The sequence below is a fragment of the Phycodurus eques genome, chromosome 13 (assembly GCF_024500275.1).
Source record: "Phycodurus eques isolate BA_2022a chromosome 13, UOR_Pequ_1.1, whole genome shotgun sequence".
Lineage (NCBI taxonomy): Eukaryota > Metazoa > Chordata > Actinopteri > Syngnathiformes > Syngnathidae > Phycodurus > Phycodurus eques.
Window position 1 is genome coordinate 23,620,692 of NC_084537.1, and position 18,544 is coordinate 23,639,235.

Consider the following 18,544-nt stretch of genomic DNA (forward strand, 5'->3'; position numbering starts at 1 on the left):
GTATGCACATTAAGACAAAAAAATACTTTCCAAACAGGTTTTCAAATGTGCAACATCCCCCTGAAGCGGACGAGTGCATTCCAACTTTGCGTCGTATTCCGAAGTGTTACGTCGGAGTTGTACAGATTTGCTAAGTGTGCTCGCGACTTTTCGCGTTTTATGATCTCGCTTGTGTAATTCAGCTCAAGTATTACCATGTCGGTGGCGTTCGCACCTCATAGGCAGCGTGGAAAGGGCGATATTACCCCCGCCGGAATACAGAAGGTAATTCATCTTTTGGAGATGCGTCGCAGAATGGACGCTGTCCTTTTCCGAGACGCGGCTAGCCGCTAGTGCTAATCGATTTAGTCCATCCTCGTCCGACTGGGAATGGACGCATTGGGCACAACGCTGCTAATCCCGGCGCGGTGAATATGAACCCGCCATGTGCGGACCATAAATCGTTTATTAATTTTCAAGCAAGCTTCGCCCTCATTATTGCGTTAGCCCCTTTTCGCAAGCTAGCGAGACGCTTCTTTTGTTAGCTTCGAACGCACGTTTCATAAACGCTCCCTTTTATGACCGCAGTCAAGTCATTCAATTCGAATAATATGTTCAAAATCATATCTCACAGTGGATTTACGTTACGTGTCTGCTCGCTTTTACAGTTACTTGATGAAAATAACCATTTGATTCAGAGTATTATGGACTTCCAGAGCAAGGGCAAAACAACAGAGTGTTCACAGTGAGTTATTGTGTTCCATTGTTATTGTCATTAAACTCACCTTTTTAAATGGCTTTTTCATTGATATCCCCCTGCACTTCCACAGGTATCAACAAATACTGCACAGAAATTTAGTGTACCTGGCCACAATAGCAGACTCTAATCAGAACATGCAATCTCTCCTCCCAGCAGTAAGTAACCATAAATGTTTTGCTGTTTTTAATGTGATGACCTCACCCCCCTGTTTGTGTTTATGTGAAGATTTGCAAACACATATGCGGTTGTCTTTGAATCTCATTTTCTTTTCATTTTGTCCCTTTAGTCTTTCTTTATTTCTATACTATTACTAATACTATTTTCAAGGGATATATAACTATATAATTCATTTTTCATTTTCATTTGTGTGTATGTGTGTAATGCATGTAATCAGAGGCAGCACTTAAGTGGTTAGCACGTGTGCCTCACAGTCGAGCAGTTCTAGGTTGGAATCTCGGCTTTGCTTCTTCTCCCTGTGCTGGTGTGGATTTTCTCCGAGTACTCCAGCTTCTTCCCACAATCCAAAACATGCTCATGGAAGATTCTAAATTGGCCATACTGTAGGTGAACCTGTGAGTGTGAAGGGTTTTTGTTTTTATGTGCCCTGCAATTGGCTGGTGGCCACTCCCACCGCTCACCCAAAAGTCAGATGGGATCGGCACAGGCACAAGTTTTGAGATAGTAAAATAATAAAAACACTGTAGTTGGTTAAGGAATAACAAATTCAATTTTGGTGAGGATATAAGAGTGTATTTTCACCATTTAACTCCGTGGAGGTCTGCGCTCTTCTGAGTGCCACTCTACAGGGTGTCCTTGATTTACAAACGTTCTGACATTTTGAGGTTACTGTAGTTACAAATGGCACGCAGTAGTTTGTGCAGCGGCGTAAGAATACGTTTTCACATGGCACAAGACAGCATTCTCAGTTAACACCGTACTTGCTGTTTTTGAATTTGATTGTCTATGTTCTAAAGAGTTTTTCATAACAATATTTCCTGTAATTATATGACTTGACGCGTTAGCGTATGTTAGCTGTAGACCAAAGCGCGTTTTGTCTTGCAAACTCTGGTTATGTTGCCTCTGTAGAAACAAAACTGTTGTCATAAACTGATCGCCCCTCCACCCCCACTGTTTACCTAAATTTGGTTAAAAAAATGCAACAGACGCTATCGTGGCCGAATACCTTTGCACAGTACAATGACAACCCCAAAACTAAACTGCAATTAATAATTCAAATTTTTGAGCAGTGCTGTTTGTAATTGATTTTATAGCGATGAGGGCAAGCGTAAGCAAGCGTGTTCCGCTATTAAGTATAAGTTAAAATTTGCAGTCTTGTTATTTATTTATTTATTTTTTATTGTGATGCGTTCAGTGGTCCGCTTTTTCAAATGTTCTGTTCAATTTTGTTTAATGTGTATCTGCAGCCACCCACTCAAACCATGCCCATGGGCCCGGGTGGGATGAGCCAAAGCGGAGGCCCGCCTCAGCCCAGTCATGGTCACAACATGCCCTCCGAGGGTATGGTTGGCTGCGGCCCCCCGGCCCCACACATGCAGAACCAGATGAATGGACAGATGCCTGGTAAGTGGCCCTTCCCTCCATCTTGCTCCTGTTTTTTTTGTTCCCCTGTTCCCCTTCACTCCTTCTCACTTGGGTTGCCTAGCAACAGGGCAGACCTGCGAGGGAGGTTGCTCTACTGAAGGATGATGTCACCTGTTTGTCTTGCACCTCAACACTTTCTCTTTTCATTATCAACATTCTCTCATCCCAAAATGCCTATTGATATATTGGCGTTACTTTTCTTTTACATAATGTATTTTTCATGGGCCTGTTTACTGAAGAAAAGAAGACTTGAGGCATATCCATGCAAACACGAATATTTTAAAAAATGCTTACTGTTATTTATTTTATTTTTGGTGTGTTTTGCCATTTATCCAGATGCAAACTGTTTTAAGTCATGGAAATTCGAGCTGGCCACAGTATGGTGGATTGGGCTTGTCGCCTAAAGATGAGACAATTGCACGTCTCGTGAAATTATTATTACCTTATTTGTCTTTATTTAACTGCAGAACATGCCCATTAATGACGTGTTACTGCCCTATGAGTTTCATTTTGTGCAGTGATATATCTTTCGAGTGGTGAATTGAAACACTTCAGTATATTCACACATAAATATACATTCAGTATGTTATGACAAGGTGGTTACTGTTGCTTTGTCAGCTCTCTGATTGGCTGAATAGCACATGATAGCTAGTGAATGCATTTTTAATGTGGTGTTATGTGTTTAGTTTTTACTTTTCCTGGAGTATTTTAAAATACCTGTGTACATGTGGACCTATCAGTAAAGGCACTGTTATTCACAAAGAGTAAGAGTGACCATATGACCACAAATGTCAGCCAATATTGTACTTTAACTTGCATCTTCTTAAAGTATTATATGAAGTATATTGTATTTAGAGGTCTTCAAAGGCAGTCATAACTAATCTGTGTTGGAAATGTTGTTTATCTCCAGGGCCCAATCACATGCCCATGCAGGGCCCCGGTCCAGGCCCTAACCAGCCCCCGAACATGCCCGCCGGCTCTATGAACATGCCTCCGAGCAGCCATGGCTCGATGGGCGGCTACAACCACGCTGTCCCGTCGTCGCAGGGCATGCCAGCGCAAAGCCAGATGAACATGACGCAGGGCCAGCCCATGGGCAACTACGGACCGCGACCCAACATGAACATGCAGCCCAATCAAGGTAAACACGCTCATTTGTGAGCTCGACGTTAATCTCCCGCTGCTGTGGTCTCGAGGTTTCCATCCTGTCTGTTTAGGTCCCATGATGCATCAACAGCCTCCCAGCCAGCAGTACAGCATGCCTCCGGGCGGTGGTGGCCAGCACTACCAAGGGCAGCAGAACCCAATGGGCATGATGGGCCAGGTTAACCAGAGCAATCATGTCATGGGACAGAGGCCGATGCCCCCGTATAGACCGCCTCAGCAAGGTATCCCAAAGCCTGTGTGTCTATCTGTGTGTGTGTGTAAGCTGTGAGTATGGGTCTTCTTCCTCCCTTACCCTAACCCACCTTTCTGCACTTCTTACTTTCATTTCTCCCCACCATCGCCACACGGGTCGCTCACAAACATCTTCATGATCCGGGATGCAATACATTTACAGAATAGTGGTCCGAAAGCCAAATCCCACACCTTCCCTCTTCATCCTCACACATCAGATCCAACAACACCTTGAATCTACTTGTGTGTATGTTGTGTATGTGTATGTAGGACCCCCTCAGCAGTACCCAGGGCAGGAAGACTACTATGGGGACCAGTACAGTCACGCAGGACAGGGAGCCTCAGAAGGTAGGAGAATTCCCTCCAGTCACTTGTGGAGCATATCAGCCCAGCACTTGTGTTAACACACAAATGATGCAAAGAGACTGCGTGATTCATAACTCCCCCGCCCCACATACACATACTTCAGTTTCTTCATTATCCTCTGAGGGGGAAAAAAAGTGACCTTGGATTAATAAATGTCATTATCACTTCCGAATTGTATACCCCATCCCCCAAGGCTCTGCAGTCCATTTATTCAACAGATATTTTCCACCAAGCTTGCTTGTGCTTGCAAAGCACAACCGCAGCCACATGGATATTTAACAGCCTTAACCCCTTTACTTTCTTTGCTCAATTAACATGTACTTTGTATGTTCTTCACTTCTGCTAACAGCGCTCCTTTTCTATGACTTTTCACACATAACTTTTTCCTTTGGAAAGAAGGACAGCAATATTTTCCTATTAACATGAGCTTGGTGTTGATGTACTGTGACTGGACACTTTATAAGGTACACCTGCGCAATCTAGGAAATTCTAAGAAGGGTGTTTCATTATACATTTTGGTCACCTTATTTGGCTGCACAAAAATATAAAAATTCTGTATGATAAATATATATGTAAAAGTTAACTATATTTAGAATGTCCTATGAACCTGTGGTTAAAAAGCAAAGCGTGGAGAGTTTCTGTCAGCAAAATGCATGCATGCAGTCAGTAGTTGGAGCCTCTCAAATATCCACTCCTTTATTACTCGGCCATTTAATTTTTATACGTTGGCCTATTCTTCTTTGACAATCGCACCATGTTGTGTGTGGTTTAGGGGAAAATAATACAGTACAGTATATGTGGTGCCTCAGAACCTTGTTTCCCGATAACAGTTTTTCTTTTGCTGCGAGTTTTTTTTTTTTTTTTTTTTGTGCGCAATGGTCAACCGCTTGGCGTGTGTTTGAGTGAGTCAATGACTGCACCCCCTCCCCACAACATGATCTTCAAGTTCAGTCGCGTTCGGCCGCTTCGCTCCGTGTGTGGGATGCCTAAAAGAAAAAAAACCACATCCGTACTTGTATTGGATTTTATTAGTTTGTAAAGGTGTACATAGCGTTGTGGCCAGTCGACAGTCTTGTTAGTTACCTAATAAAATAATGTAGTGATTATGTTGTACCTACTAAAGTGACTGTGTACTTGTCCTTATGTTGACATGTTGCCGGTTACAGACCGTACGTAAAACTCCTCTGGAATGTGCTTCAATGTTACCATGTGTTGTGTTTGTTGGGTGTATTGACGCGGTTGTATCCTTGCTCACATCGGTTGACGTCGCCCTCCGAAGGTAATGCCCAGTACGGTCAACAGCAAGAGGCTTACCAGCAAGGCCCCCCGCCACAGCAGGGTTACCCTCCTCAGCAGCAGTACCCAGGTCAGCAGGGCTACCCGCCGCAGCAGCAGGGCTACGGTAAGTTTTGGGGCTGCACGATTATGGCCACAATGATGATCACGATTATTTTGATCAATATTGTAATCACAGTTATTAATCATGATTAGTCATCATGTTAGGGAAACATCTGTAATTTGATTGCACTATTTTTCAACAAATACAGTGGGACAAAAAGTATTTACTCAGCCACCAATTGTGCAAGTTCTCCCACTTAATTGTAATTTTCATCAGAGGGTTATACCTCACCTATGAGAGACAAAATGAGGGGAGGAAAAAATCCAGAAAAGTCTGATTTTGTTAAAGAATTTATTAGCAAATTAACCATAATTTAGAAAATAAGTATTTGGTAACTTACAAACAAGCAAGATTTCTGGCTCTCACAGACATGTAACATCTTCTTTAAGAGGCTCCTCTGTCTTCCACTTGTTACCTGTATTAATAGCACCTGTTTGAACTCGTTATCAGTATAAAAGACACCTGTCCACAACCTCAAACAGTCACACTCCAAACTCCACTATGGCCAAGACCAAAGAACTGTCAAAGGACACCAGAAACAAAATTGTAGATCTGCACCAGGCTGGGAAGACTGAATCTGCAATAGGTAAGCAGCTTGGTGTGAAGAAATCAACTGTGGGAGCAATTATTAGAAAATGGAAGACATACAGGACCATTGATAATCTCCCTCGATCTGGGGCTACACGCAAGATCTCCCCCCGTGGAGTCAAAATGATCAAAATGAATGGTGAGCAAAAATCCCATAACCACATGGGGGGACCTAGTGAAATAACCTGCTGATAGCTGGGACCAAAGTAACAAAGGCTACCATCAGTAACACACTACGCTGCCAGGGACTCAAATCCTGCAGTGCCAGACGTGTCCCCCTGCTTAAGCCAGTACATGTCCAGGCCCGTCTGAAGCTTGCTAGAGAGCATTTGGATGATCCAGAAGAGAATTGGGAGAATGTCATTATGTCAGATAAAACCAAAATGGAACCTTTTGGTAAAAACTGTCATTGGAGGAGAAAGAATGCTGAGTTGCAGCCAAAGAACACCATACCTACTGTGAAAAATGGTCATGGAAACATCATGCTTTGGGGCTGTTTTTCTGTAAAAACAGGACGACTGATCCGTGAAAAGGAAAGGCTATGTATCGTGAGATTTTGAGTGAAAACCCCCTTCCATCAGGAAGGGCATTGACAATGAAACGTGGCTGGGTCTTTCAGCATGACAATGATCCCAAACACACTGCCCGGGCAACGAAGGAGTGGCTTCGTAAGAAGCATTTCAAGGTCCTGGAGTGGCATAGCCAGTCTCCAGATCTCAACCCCATCGAAAATATTTATATAGTTGAAAGTCTGTGTTGCCCAGCGACAGCCCCAAAACATCAGTGCTCTAGAGGAGAGCCACAGGGAGGAATGGGCCAAAATACCAGCAACAGTGTGTGAAAACCTTGTGAAGACTTACAGAAAACGTTTGACCTCTGTCATTGCCAACAAAGGGTATATAACAAAGTTTTGAGATGAACTTTTGTTTGTGACCCAATACTTATTTTCCACCATAATTCTTAAAAAAACAGACAATGTGGTTTTCTGGATTGTTTTTTTTTTTCTTTCTTTCTCATTTTCCTTTCTCACAGGTGAGGCATACCTATGATAAAAATTACAGGCCTCTCTCATCTTTTTAAGTGGGAGAACTTGCACAATTGGTGGCTAACTAAATACTTTTTTGCCCCACTGTAATAATTGTGAACGCTATTAAATGCACACACAGCGTATTGACTTTAAGTGAGAAATTACATGATGGATTTCTTCCACAAATTAAGGTTCAGATGTGTCTTAAAATTGTCTGATGTGCTTTGATGTAAAAGGGGGGAGAATTACTGCACATTTACAGTAGCATCTAGTTGTCACACTCTGATGCTATTGGCGGAGCCAATTCTGTCGCTATATTTAGGGAAAGTATTGCTTTTCGTTCAGCCCAACTAGTTTTTACATGTAAAAAAAAATTGTAATTATGGTTATTTCAAAAAAGCATCTAGCAGCAAATGCTAGCCACTTTTTGTGGTGTTATTGGAGACTACTGGTCCCTCCAGAGCAGGAGATGTTCATCACTCCTCATCCACACTGTAAATAAATGCCCTATGTTTAAAGCCACCACTGGCTAATTTAACCATAAACCTCTATAAAAAAAAAAAAACGGGCACTCATAAGGGGCTGCGGCCATTGCTTTTCAATAGCTGATCTTTATTCAGCCTAGCTGCCAAATTATAGGCAGAGAAACTCGGTGTGGGGGCGCTTCTTATGCAAATTAGTGACGCAACAGCTGTAACCATGGTGATGAGACGACAACAGAAACACTCCAGTGAAAGCAGCCGAGCTAACACAAAAGCCACACACAACCGCTGCCATTTTAGTGAAGCTCTCCAGGGCAGACGATTCAAGCCACTGATGGCCAGCGCAGGTGAAGTGGTGGAGACACTGGTGGAGTCCAACTGTGAGGAGCAAACAGAAAGTGGAGACGAGCAGGTGGAGGAAGCTGTTCATGTCTCAGCTGCGAGTGATTTCTGGTCCAGTCCACTCCTTCCTGAATCATACAGGCATAATTCTGTAGAGGAAGTCCGGCTGCTTGCCATCGCTGACAACTTCCAGCGTCAGTATCGTCTTTTGTGTCCCGAACGCAAACCTCTGCTGCTCTGCCCCATCAACGAATGTGGTGTCCAGAAGTTTGTGTCGACCACTCTGCGCCCCACCATGACGAGCTATCCTGAACTGCTCAACTGGGAAGGATGTGCTTCGTTTGTGGCCGACTTCCTGTCGATGAATCCTTTGGAGCCACCTGGAGAGCTCCCCAAGTTCTTGTTCTCAGCCACCTCAGTTTTGCGCAGTCAGACGGCAACCTGTTTCGAGTATGCTGCCGTACTGTGTAGTCTGCTGCTGGGAGCCAACTATGATGCCTACTGTGTTAGCGGCTACGCTAGCAAGGAGATGTGTCTGCTAGACCAAAGACTGCAAGCGTGCCCCTTGCTGGACGCCAAGGTTAAGGCCACAGCTTCTGACATGCTGGCCGACAGTGAGCAAGGGATGAGATTTCAGCGTGAGCCGAAGAGTCGCTTCTTAACACAACAGGCCAAGAAGAAACAGGAAGAGGCTGAAGCCAAAGCCAAGCAACAGGAGGAGGTTCCTCAGCCACCTGTCGACCCCCTGCGGGGTTTGCGGATCCACTGCTGGGTCCTGGTGTTGGCTGGGTGTCGCAGCATCCAGGAGGACCTCTTCATCGACCCGCCTACAGGAAGGAGCTTTGGCACCGCATATGAACATTTTCTGGGTGTGGAGAGCGTATGGAACAACCTCAACTACTACGTCAACATGCAGGACTGCAAGGACGGCTGTGCTGAGCTGGTGTATGACCTGCATGACATCAAATTGTGGGAGCCTGTCTTGTTTGGCGTCACCAGTAAAAGACAACTGAGCATCGACCTCCTCAAGAGGAAAGAGATGAAAATGATGGGCATGACTTGGGAGGAAGAAGAGGAGGAGGAGGGCCGAGTCTTTGAGATGCCAAGATCCTGGGTCACTTCCATCAGCATTTCAAAACAAGACTTGGAAACCCGTTGGCCAGGAGGCTGGAAGTTGACTCGTTACAAGAAAGCCGAGCTGGAGATGTTTGCACCTCACCTGCGATTGGACGGTCTGGTGACCCGACTGAGCACCTACAAGGACCTGGACTGCACGGAGGTAGTGAATGTGAAAGAATGGTACAAGGGCAGAAACGACCACCTGAGGGAGCGAGAGGTGAACAAGGTGACGGGCATCACCACCGAGCGCTTCACGCCGGGACGGCACTTTCACCTTTTATTTCACAGGTTCACGTCCACTCCAACAGATGGTGCTGAGCACGAGATGGAATTCAGTAGCGCACGCGTGGACGGCCTGGTGCGGCGCGTGGACACACCAGAGGAGATGACAGAGAGCTTCAAAGGCCGCGAGGACTTCCTTTACTACAGAAAAGTCATCTTCGATCGCAATGTCCAATTGCCAGAGGAAACCACCAAGATGGAGCCAGGAGAGCGACCCCTGCTGAAAGTGTTGGAGCGTTTCCACAGGAATCCAAGGAAAGATGCCAACGAGGATGTCGCTGAGCGAGTGTTCGTGGCGTCGCAGAGGAGGATCGAGGTGAAGTACCATCTGGAGGAGCACCGCTTCGTCCCATGCATGAGGACCTTTATTAAACCGCGAGAGTCAAATGACCAGCAAAACAAGGCTGAAGACTTTACGGCCGACATGGTTTCCGGCTTCCACGTAGATCCCGCCCAGAAGCCCCTCCACGCACTGTCTCTCTACGACCTTCTATCAGACCTCGTCAAGGCTGAGAAGGACGTGGCTCTCCAGATCAAGAGCTCCAAGAAAGAGGTGCGAGACATCGTGGCCTGCAGGGAGCAGGAGGAGGCGGACATTCTTCTTCACTTCTCGCCGTGGACCACCACCGGTGCGGCCAAGGCCCGCAGTCTCCAAGAAGAAATGGAGCGCGTGGCAGCCGAGGAGCAGCAATGGTTGCAGGAGAAAGAACATGATTTCCTGGCTCCCTTCCTCATCGGACTGTACGACATCGAGATTGTGAGCGCCGATGATGCGCAGCGTCTATTTGACGATAGCTTGGCGGACTTCAAGCAGCAAATGATCGCACAGTCGGAACTTATCCAGGAACGTCACAACCAGGCAATACAGGCACTGCAGAAGAAACAGGAACATTACCAGGAGAACCAGCAGAACATGAGTCACCAGGAGGAGAAGGAGTACCAGGCCTACTGCGCCCAGCACACCTTTCAGATACACATCGCCCAGAAACGCCTCAGCATGCACAACAGGTCAGCGGCTCAAAAGTACCGTGCACTGGATCAGAGGCTCAAACAAGACCCCCGACTGGCCCCTTACCTACTCAACTGAACAAATCATTTAATGCCTTGATTGATAGAAGCAGGAAAATGGTGGATGGGGTTTAAAGTTCAAAAGAGTTTCTAGAAGCCCTGCCCAAAAGGACACAAGAAGTCTAACATTTAGTTTTTAAGTGGCCGTTTTAGGTTCAGAACAATGTGGATGCAATAACTCTGTTCCTGACTCACTGATTACCTTCCCTCTGTTTGCTTGCATCAAATCCCAAGAGCCATTCATCACTGCTTGCAAAATAAATTGAGATCTGTTTTTTGGTTGTATTTTGTCTGCTCGTACATCAAGAATACATAATGTATTACAATATGTAGAATACCTGTTTTACATAATAGTCAATCAAGTACGTGGAAAGTCCTTTGAGCTTTGGAAAAGTGTAGCGTACAGTGAAGGTGCAGAAAGGAGTGAAAAGTGTGTGCAAAACGTGCACGCATGCAAGGCCGTTAGTTGCCGCTGTTGCTTATTAAAGGTCCCTTTCCATCAAAAAATGTTTTCCAGTGTTTTATGCATAACATAGGTCAAACTAAGTCTGTGACCTAGTTTAAGTTTGACATCTATGCAGGTTGTCGATTTATTGCAATAGCCTTTGAACAACAAACCGCTTGCAAAATGGGTGGATTTGAAATTGCAGTCATTGTGACTGTACAATTTGCAAAATGCTGGAGGGCTTATTCTCATTCAGTGCCATTTTTTAAGAAATGCATAGATGACAAACTATTTAATTTGTTTCATTTCATACTTGATTAGTGGGCAGGCACTCCATAGACCCAGCTATTTGTATACAAGCCAATTGACAAACATCATTTTTCCATACTGTCCGCTTTAATATATACTTTTTTAATTTTGCAACGTACCCTGCAGTCATCGCTTAGTGTTTTGCAAAAAAAGGTAAGTTTAGAAAACAGTCTGGATGATCAATTCAGTGACTTTAAAACAAGCTTACTTGTAATGAACTGTAACCACAGTTATGTAGTCTCTCTCTCTCCCCCTCATCCCATTTTTTTCTCCGGAACTTTGCATCCCTCAACCTGAGTGTGGGCCAAAGCTCAAGTTTAGTAATGAGCTTGCAGCGAGGCAAAGCTTGCGAGGTGAGATCCATCTGCCACACATCCTTACGCACGTGCACACTCTTCTCTTACAAGCCCCCACTAGATAATGCCAGTATGCCGAACAGCATAAGGAATTACGAGCTCCTAATGATGCTGCGTGGGCCTCGTTTGACTTGAGCCCCAGTAAGGCTTTTCGTAGTCCCACACAGCTTGGATAGTTTCACTGTGCGGGGGTTGATAGTTATCTTTTTCCTCTCCACCTTTATATATATATATATATATATAAAATGGAGTTGGCTTCTCTAATGAAGACCAACATCACCTTGATATCTCTCTCCATAAGGGAACTAATGTGCGGCTCCAACCTGAATCGCTCAAGGCACAACAGCCGAAACAAATGAGTCTGATATTGCGCAGTCCTTTGGTTGTCATCCATCAACTTTTCATGGCAGCCAATTAGTGGTTCAGATAGAATTCCCCAGAGTTTTACCAACTCTGCTCATTAGGTCACCCATAAAAAATTTTCACTGAACTAAAAATTCATGATGAAGCAATCTGTTAACGGATTTCCTAAGCTTCGAGAACACTATTTGTCCTTTGAACAAATGAGAATAAACTGGAGCTTTTTGGCAAGTCACGTCAGCTCTGTGTTTGCAAACACAAAAATGAAGCATTAAAAGGACAAAAACAGTCTTACCTGCAGTGAAACATGGCTCTGTTACAGTTTTGTTGGATCTGGCACAGGGGGAATCCGGGGAATATGTGCAGGGTACAACAACAAAAGAAAAAAAAAATATCAAGGCATTCAGGAGAAAAATGTGCAGCCCGGTGTCAGATTGCTCTGCCTCAACCACAGAGTCGTCAATGGGGTCAATGCTCAAAATAAACAGCTAATAACACCACAGACTGGATAAGAACAAAACGTTGCACTATTGAAAATAAAAAGCCCACATCTCAATTCTATTGAACACCTGTCGAAGGAGCTGAAGAAGGCAGTCCTCAAACTTGAGGCAAAACTGCAAAAAAGGCCGCCATATGAGGTTATGCACTCAGCCCAGATTCATCATTTGTCCATTCTTTTTAACCCGGAGACACAAATCTCTGTTTTTTTTAGGTCCTTCCCAGAGTGCCCCGGGACAGTACCCCAACTACCCCCAGGGACAGGGACAGCAGTACGGTGGCTATCGCCCCCCTCAGCCCGGACCCCCGCAGGGCCAGCAGCAGCGCCCTTACGGCTACGACCAGGTGAGTATGGGCCCAGCACTGTGAACAGCTACTACATTTTATGCATACGGCTGTAGTTTGTCCCTCATTTTTGACTTGCTGGTGTATATTTTGTGCATGCTCTCATCGTATTTCGGCTTACTTGTGTACGTCACTATTGCCATTCCTGTGTTAATCTCGGTTGTGTATTCTGGCTAATATGGCATGCCCCCTTCAGGGAAAATATGAGGGCTTCTTCCTTAAGTTTGCTGCAAACTGCCGTGGTTCTTCTTGCCCTGTAATAATATCCTGTGGTCTCATGTTGGGGACCAGAGCTACACTTTGATATCTTTATCTTTGAATATTCAGGGGCACATGAGGAAATAAAGGCCCGGGGATTTGAACCCCCTGACTAGCTCTATAAGAAGCAAAGGTAAATGGTTGCTGTGAAGACCTCAACGTCCAATCTAGATGTTTTGAGCACCTAGCCTCAATTTTGCATTTTATGTTTTCCTTCTGTGTCTATTCTTTCCTTCATTTTCCTCTCCTCTTTCTTTTGTAAGGTTAAAGGATTGCCATTTTTATTTCTTTTTAACACTGTTTGTTAGCCAGGGGTCGAATTAATAAGTAAATGAGGTCCAGAAACGGCATGCTTAGCCAAGAACCAAAAAACATAAATACATTCTATTTGTCTTTACTTAATTCGTCCAAGTAAGATTGGTATTATGCTTTGGATTAAAGTTGTACTCTTAAATTGAACACACTTCGACCCCTGTTTAGAGATATATTAGCTATTACTTCCTTGCCCTGAATCTGTCTCACTATAAAGTAGCATCCTCGAGTCCAGTGTTTCTCAAAGTTGTTCACTTAATGCAAAAAAAAATAAAACAATCATAATCGGACAGCCTACAATCCAGGTATACAAAAATAAAAGCCCTGTTTACTATTCCAACAGTGTACTTTGTGGACCTATACGACTTAAGGCTGGACAGGCGAACAATTCGGAGTTTGGAACTGAACTTCCCAAAAGCCAGGCATGAAAGTTGGGTGTTTACCACAGTGTAAAAGGTAGAACCTAACTATAATGGACTGAAAGTACCCATTTATGAATGAGTATTAGGGTCACACTGGAAAGAAACAAAATATGATACTGCAAGAACAGGGTCGTAATCTAACTAGAGTAAAAATCATGCTTAATATTTTTTTCAAGAAACACATTTTACAAGAAAAGTATTTTTGGGGAAAATGTGATATGAGAATAAAGTCGAAATTTTTATATGGGTGAGCGAAGGAAGGATTTTAGGGGTGGTGTTTTCTCCCTGTGTAAAAATGAGCAATGTAGAGCAATATTGTGACGTTTTGGAAATAATGAATTACTCGCGTGAGCATCATATCTTAGAAGCCACTGTGTAAACAACAAGTATCATGAGAGAGACCGCAAATGCTTGGCTCAGATGGATGAGTGACAAAGGGGAATTTGAAATTGACTTTTTTTGCCCTTTAAAAGTATACAAGTAATTGTAATTATAATTTCTTCTAAAAATGCTTTTTTTCTTTAATTATATATAATATAATATACCTTTCTTTTCTTCCTCAAAAATACAACTTATTGTTTCAAGATGGCATCTTTTTCTAAATACACATTTAGAAAATGTCTTTCATTTTTGTATTATACATAGGTACTTTTTAAAGGCACAATATTTTTCTTTCTTGAAAAACACAGCCATGCCTTTTTCCTTAATGCTGTATTCTTTTTAAATATGCTTTTTAAAATTTACAAAAACATACATTTAAAAAACAAAGCGTTTTTTGCTGGAAAGAGACACCACCTTTTTAAAACAATGCTTTAAGAAAAGCTTGAAAAAAATACCACTGTTTTATGTCAAAAGCTTTTCTTTTTCCTTAAATGTTCCTTTAAATAATGGTAAAAAAGTCATTTCCCCCGCGGAATGTAAAATTGTGCTCATAGGGTAAAGACTTCTTCCTTTAAAAAATAAAACAAAAAGACCTTTTAAAAAATAATAAAATAGTTCTTTCCAGTGTGGCCCGAATACTGGAATGATTGCTACACGACTTACTACTAACAGTTACTTCTGTTCTTTTCTCTTTTTACACTTGCCTGACCGTTAACTCTGCCTAATGTGTTTAAATTTACTCATGGACCCCTTGTGGTTTCTTGGGGACCACCAGTGGCCCGTGGGGCACACTATGAGAAACACTGCTCAAGCCAATAAAGAGTCCGCCTGAAAACCTCCAGTCTCTCCAGTAGTGTTTAGAGCTCCCCACTTGTGAGGATCTGCTCCCATCTGCTGGTCGATACAGGCCAACGCAGCCATACGTCATGGTGCGCAGTCTATCATACAAGCCGCAGCAGATGTTTGTTTCATAGCTAAGAAAGATGTGTTATTGAATTGTCTTTAAACAATCAAGTAACATGAGTCCTGTCACCTTTCTTCCCAATCCTCCCTCACAGGGCCAGTATGGAAATTACCAGCAATGAGAAACGCCCACACAGATGATATGAGAGTTACGGCAGCACAAACAAAAATCCCCACCCCTCTGTTTTTGGGCTCATAACCATAATCATGTCATTTCACATGCCCCCATCCCACCCCCCCCACCTTGTGTACATCTCAAAGTGGCAGTGCCTTAAAGATGGAGCTGCCTTACCCTCGAGCATTGCGTCGACTGTACGACAAAATTCAAAAGTGGTTCTACTGTGGTTCTTGCTTCAGATCCCTGTTAATAACAAGAAGCAATAATGCCAGCAGTAGTTGAAAAGTCTGTGTAAAGTGTAGAGGGGCATAGAGTTTAGGTAGCAGTCAAACTTCCTGCTATACCTGCCCATACAGGTACACGTCTCAAATGTATGTCATGATGTAAAAAATCTATTTTATTCTTTTTTTTTTTTTTTTAAGAGACGGATGACTTTGTATAAAACATTGAAAGCTAGTACTAAGATGTGTGTCAATGTTTTTTTTTGTTTTTTAATCCAGCACATTGTTGTGATCAACTGAACCATTCAAACGATTTCCAATTGCTTTCCTCAAATTGTACTTTGCAGAAGGAAAGCAAACCTGCCACTAGAACCTGTTTTTATAATGAAATATATCTTTGCTGTACTAAATAAGCTGTGCCAACTTTAGGGTGAAGAAAAAAAAAAGTAGTTTTTTTTCCCCCACCACGATTTGACAAAATGTGGCCAAAGATGTGTTACTGTATGTAGCGGAGACCATTATGAACAGAAGGCCCAAGTAAGAGACCTCTTTTACTTTTCCTTCTTTACAAGTGTATCAGTTGTGTACAAAAGAGTATAAAGGCCACACTGAAAAGGGAAGTTAGGAGGAAAAAAAGTGTGGAATCCTGTACAAGCCCTCTTGGCTTCATTCCCTCCTTGCACCGTTTTTAAATTGTGCTAAATAAACAAACAAACCAAAACAACTTTTAATGTATGAGACATAGTTTTGTTATGAAGGGGGGAAAACAAGTTTTAAGAAAAGTCATGAGCAAAACAATGTAGATATAAAGCCGTTATGTTACAAGACTAACGTAACGTTTTGAGGATAAAGTTGGAAAATATACGTAAAGTCGTAAGTAATGTTTTGCGAATATAGTCAGTGGTGCGAGTGTAACATTTCGGGAATAAAGTCTTAATGATACGTGAAAAAGTTACAAATCGTTAAATTTCAACTTTATTGTAAATTATTTGTTCTCTTGATATTACAACTACATGTTACAACTCTTTTTGACAATTATATTACAATTTATTTCTGGTAAAATTATTGCACATTTTTCCATACTGTTATGAATTTATACTCCGGAAATTCCACGTATTTTTCTTATATTCCAATTTTGTTTTCCTATTTTATTTACTCTGGTAAAAGTAGTTTGTTTTTCTCAAAATACATTTTGTTTCCTCCTCATCGTTATGGCTATTTCTCATACGACAATAGCGAATTCACTGCAATTTTACAATTTCAAGTTCATGAGTGTTTCTTCTTATACTTTTTTTCTTGCCACATTACCATTTTATTCTCATAATAGTTGAACTGCTTTCATTACTGTTGTTACTTTTCAGCGTGGCCCTAATACTCCTTTGCCTATTGACTGCAAATAGATGAAATGTGAGGTCCTATAACAGTATTTCTGACAATTTATTATGGGTTACAATGCTGGAGTGTTTTTGAGTACATGTCTAGGCTGTTGTCTTTTTAAGTAGTGTCGTACGTGAATATTAACAGTTGTCACATAATGTAACATAAGATGTGAAACATAATGTTCATGTCACATTGAGGTGCTGCCTGTGCAGTTTCCTGTCACTGGCTTGTTTGGTGGTGCGTCCCACATTGAGAGGGCAACACTGGCCTCTCCTATTGTTTATATCGTGCTGTTTTTAAATATTTTCCATTCCCATCCACAGAGCGCTCACATTTGTGTCATGGTAATGTATAACTGTACATTCTGATAATAAATTGGAGGAATCTTTAATATACTTTTGTGCTCTCGTTACTATGGTGTTTGATCTCTGCAGCGGCTGATCGTGTGTCTCGTGCAGAAAAAGATGGTCGCACCAAGTGTTGTCGCCGTTTTGACACTTTGATGTACAACCCCAATTCCAATGAAGTTGGGACGTTGTGTTAAACATACATAAAAACAGAATACGATTTGCAAATCATGTTCAACATTTAATTGAATACACTACAAAGACGAGATATTTAATGTCCAAACCGATCAACTTTATTGTTTTTAGCAAATAATCATTAACTTAAAATTTGATGGCTGCAGCACGTTCTAATAAAGCTGGGACAGGGTCTTGTTTACCACTGTGTTACATCACCTTTTCTTTTAACAACATTCAATAAACGTTTGGGACCTGAGGACACTAATTGCTGAAGCTTTGTAGGTGGAATTCTTTCCCATTCTTGCTTGATGTACAGGTTCAGCTGTTCGACAGTCCGGGGTCTCCGTTGTCGTATTTTACGCTTCATAATGCGCCACACATTTTCAATGGGAGACAGGTCTGGACTGCAGGCAGGCCAGTCTAGTACCCGCACTCTTTTACTACGAAGCCGCGCTGTTGTAACGTGCAGAGTGTGGTTTGGCATTGTCTTGCAGAAATAAGCAGGGGCGTCTATGAAATAGACGTTGCTTGGATGGCAGCATATGTTTCTCCAAAACCTGTATGTACCTTTCAGCAGTAATGGTGCCTTCACATATGTGTAAGTCACCCATGCCATTGGCACTAACACAGCCCCATACCATCACAGATGCTGGCTTTTGAGCTTTGCTTCCATAACAGTCCGGATGGTTCTTTTCCTCTTTGGCCCGGAGGACATGACGTCCACAAGTTCCGAAAACAATTTGAAATGTGGACTCGACCACAGAACACTTTTCCACTTTGCATCGGTCTATCTTAGATGAGCTCGGGCCCAGAGAAGCCGGGGGTGTTTCTGGGTGTTGTTGATAAATGGATTTTGCTTTGCATAGTAGAGTTTCGAGTTGCACTTACGGATGTAGTGCCGAACTGTATTTACTGACATTGTTTTTCTGAAGTGTTCCTGAGCCCATGTGGTGATATCCTTTACACATTGATGTCGGTTTTTGATGCAGTGCCGTCTGAGGGATCGACGGTCACGGGCATGGAGTGTTGGTTTTCAGCCTTGCCGCTTACATGCAGTGATTTCTCCAGATTCTCGGAACCTTTTGATGATATTATGGACCGTAAATGATGAAATCCCTAAATTCCTTGCATTTGTACGTTGAGGAACATTGTCTTTAAACTGTTGGACTAGTTTCTCACGCACTTGTTCACAAAGAGGTGAACCTCGCCCCATCTTCTCTCACCCCATGTTGTGATTTAA

General features: G+C 42.8%; 2 protein-coding genes across 8 annotated transcripts; both read left to right on the plus strand.

The window, feature by feature from the left end:
• Positions 1-92: 92 nt before the first annotated feature.
• Positions 93-17,171, plus strand: ss18 (SS18 subunit of BAF chromatin remodeling complex). 7 transcript variants are annotated; one of them, XM_061693788.1, is made up of 11 exons: positions 93-264; positions 648-724; positions 810-894; positions 2,164-2,320; positions 3,252-3,482; positions 3,559-3,729; positions 4,010-4,087; positions 5,385-5,507; positions 12,595-12,725; positions 13,053-13,116; positions 15,157-17,171. In XM_061693788.1, exons 1-10 carry the CDS (start codon positions 196-198, stop codon positions 13,068-13,070), a joined length of 1,140 nt encoding a protein of 379 aa, XP_061549772.1. In that variant the 5' UTR covers positions 93-195; the 3' UTR covers positions 13,071-13,116; positions 15,157-17,171. The 7 variants fall into 7 exon arrangements, 4 of the variants coding, with proteins under 4 accessions (XP_061549772.1, XP_061549771.1, XP_061549770.1 ...); XR_009769662.1 differs by having other exon boundaries at positions 12,595-15,027; XR_009769663.1 differs by having other exon boundaries at positions 12,595-13,751; positions 14,874-17,171.
• ccdc135 (coiled-coil domain containing 135) lies at positions 7,182-12,584 on the plus strand. Its single transcript, XM_061693785.1, has one exon. The coding sequence runs from the start codon at positions 7,789-7,791 to the stop codon at positions 10,429-10,431; it is 2,643 nt and encodes an 880-aa protein (XP_061549769.1). The 5' UTR covers positions 7,182-7,788; the 3' UTR covers positions 10,432-12,584.
• Positions 17,172-18,544: the final 1,373 nt, after the last annotated feature.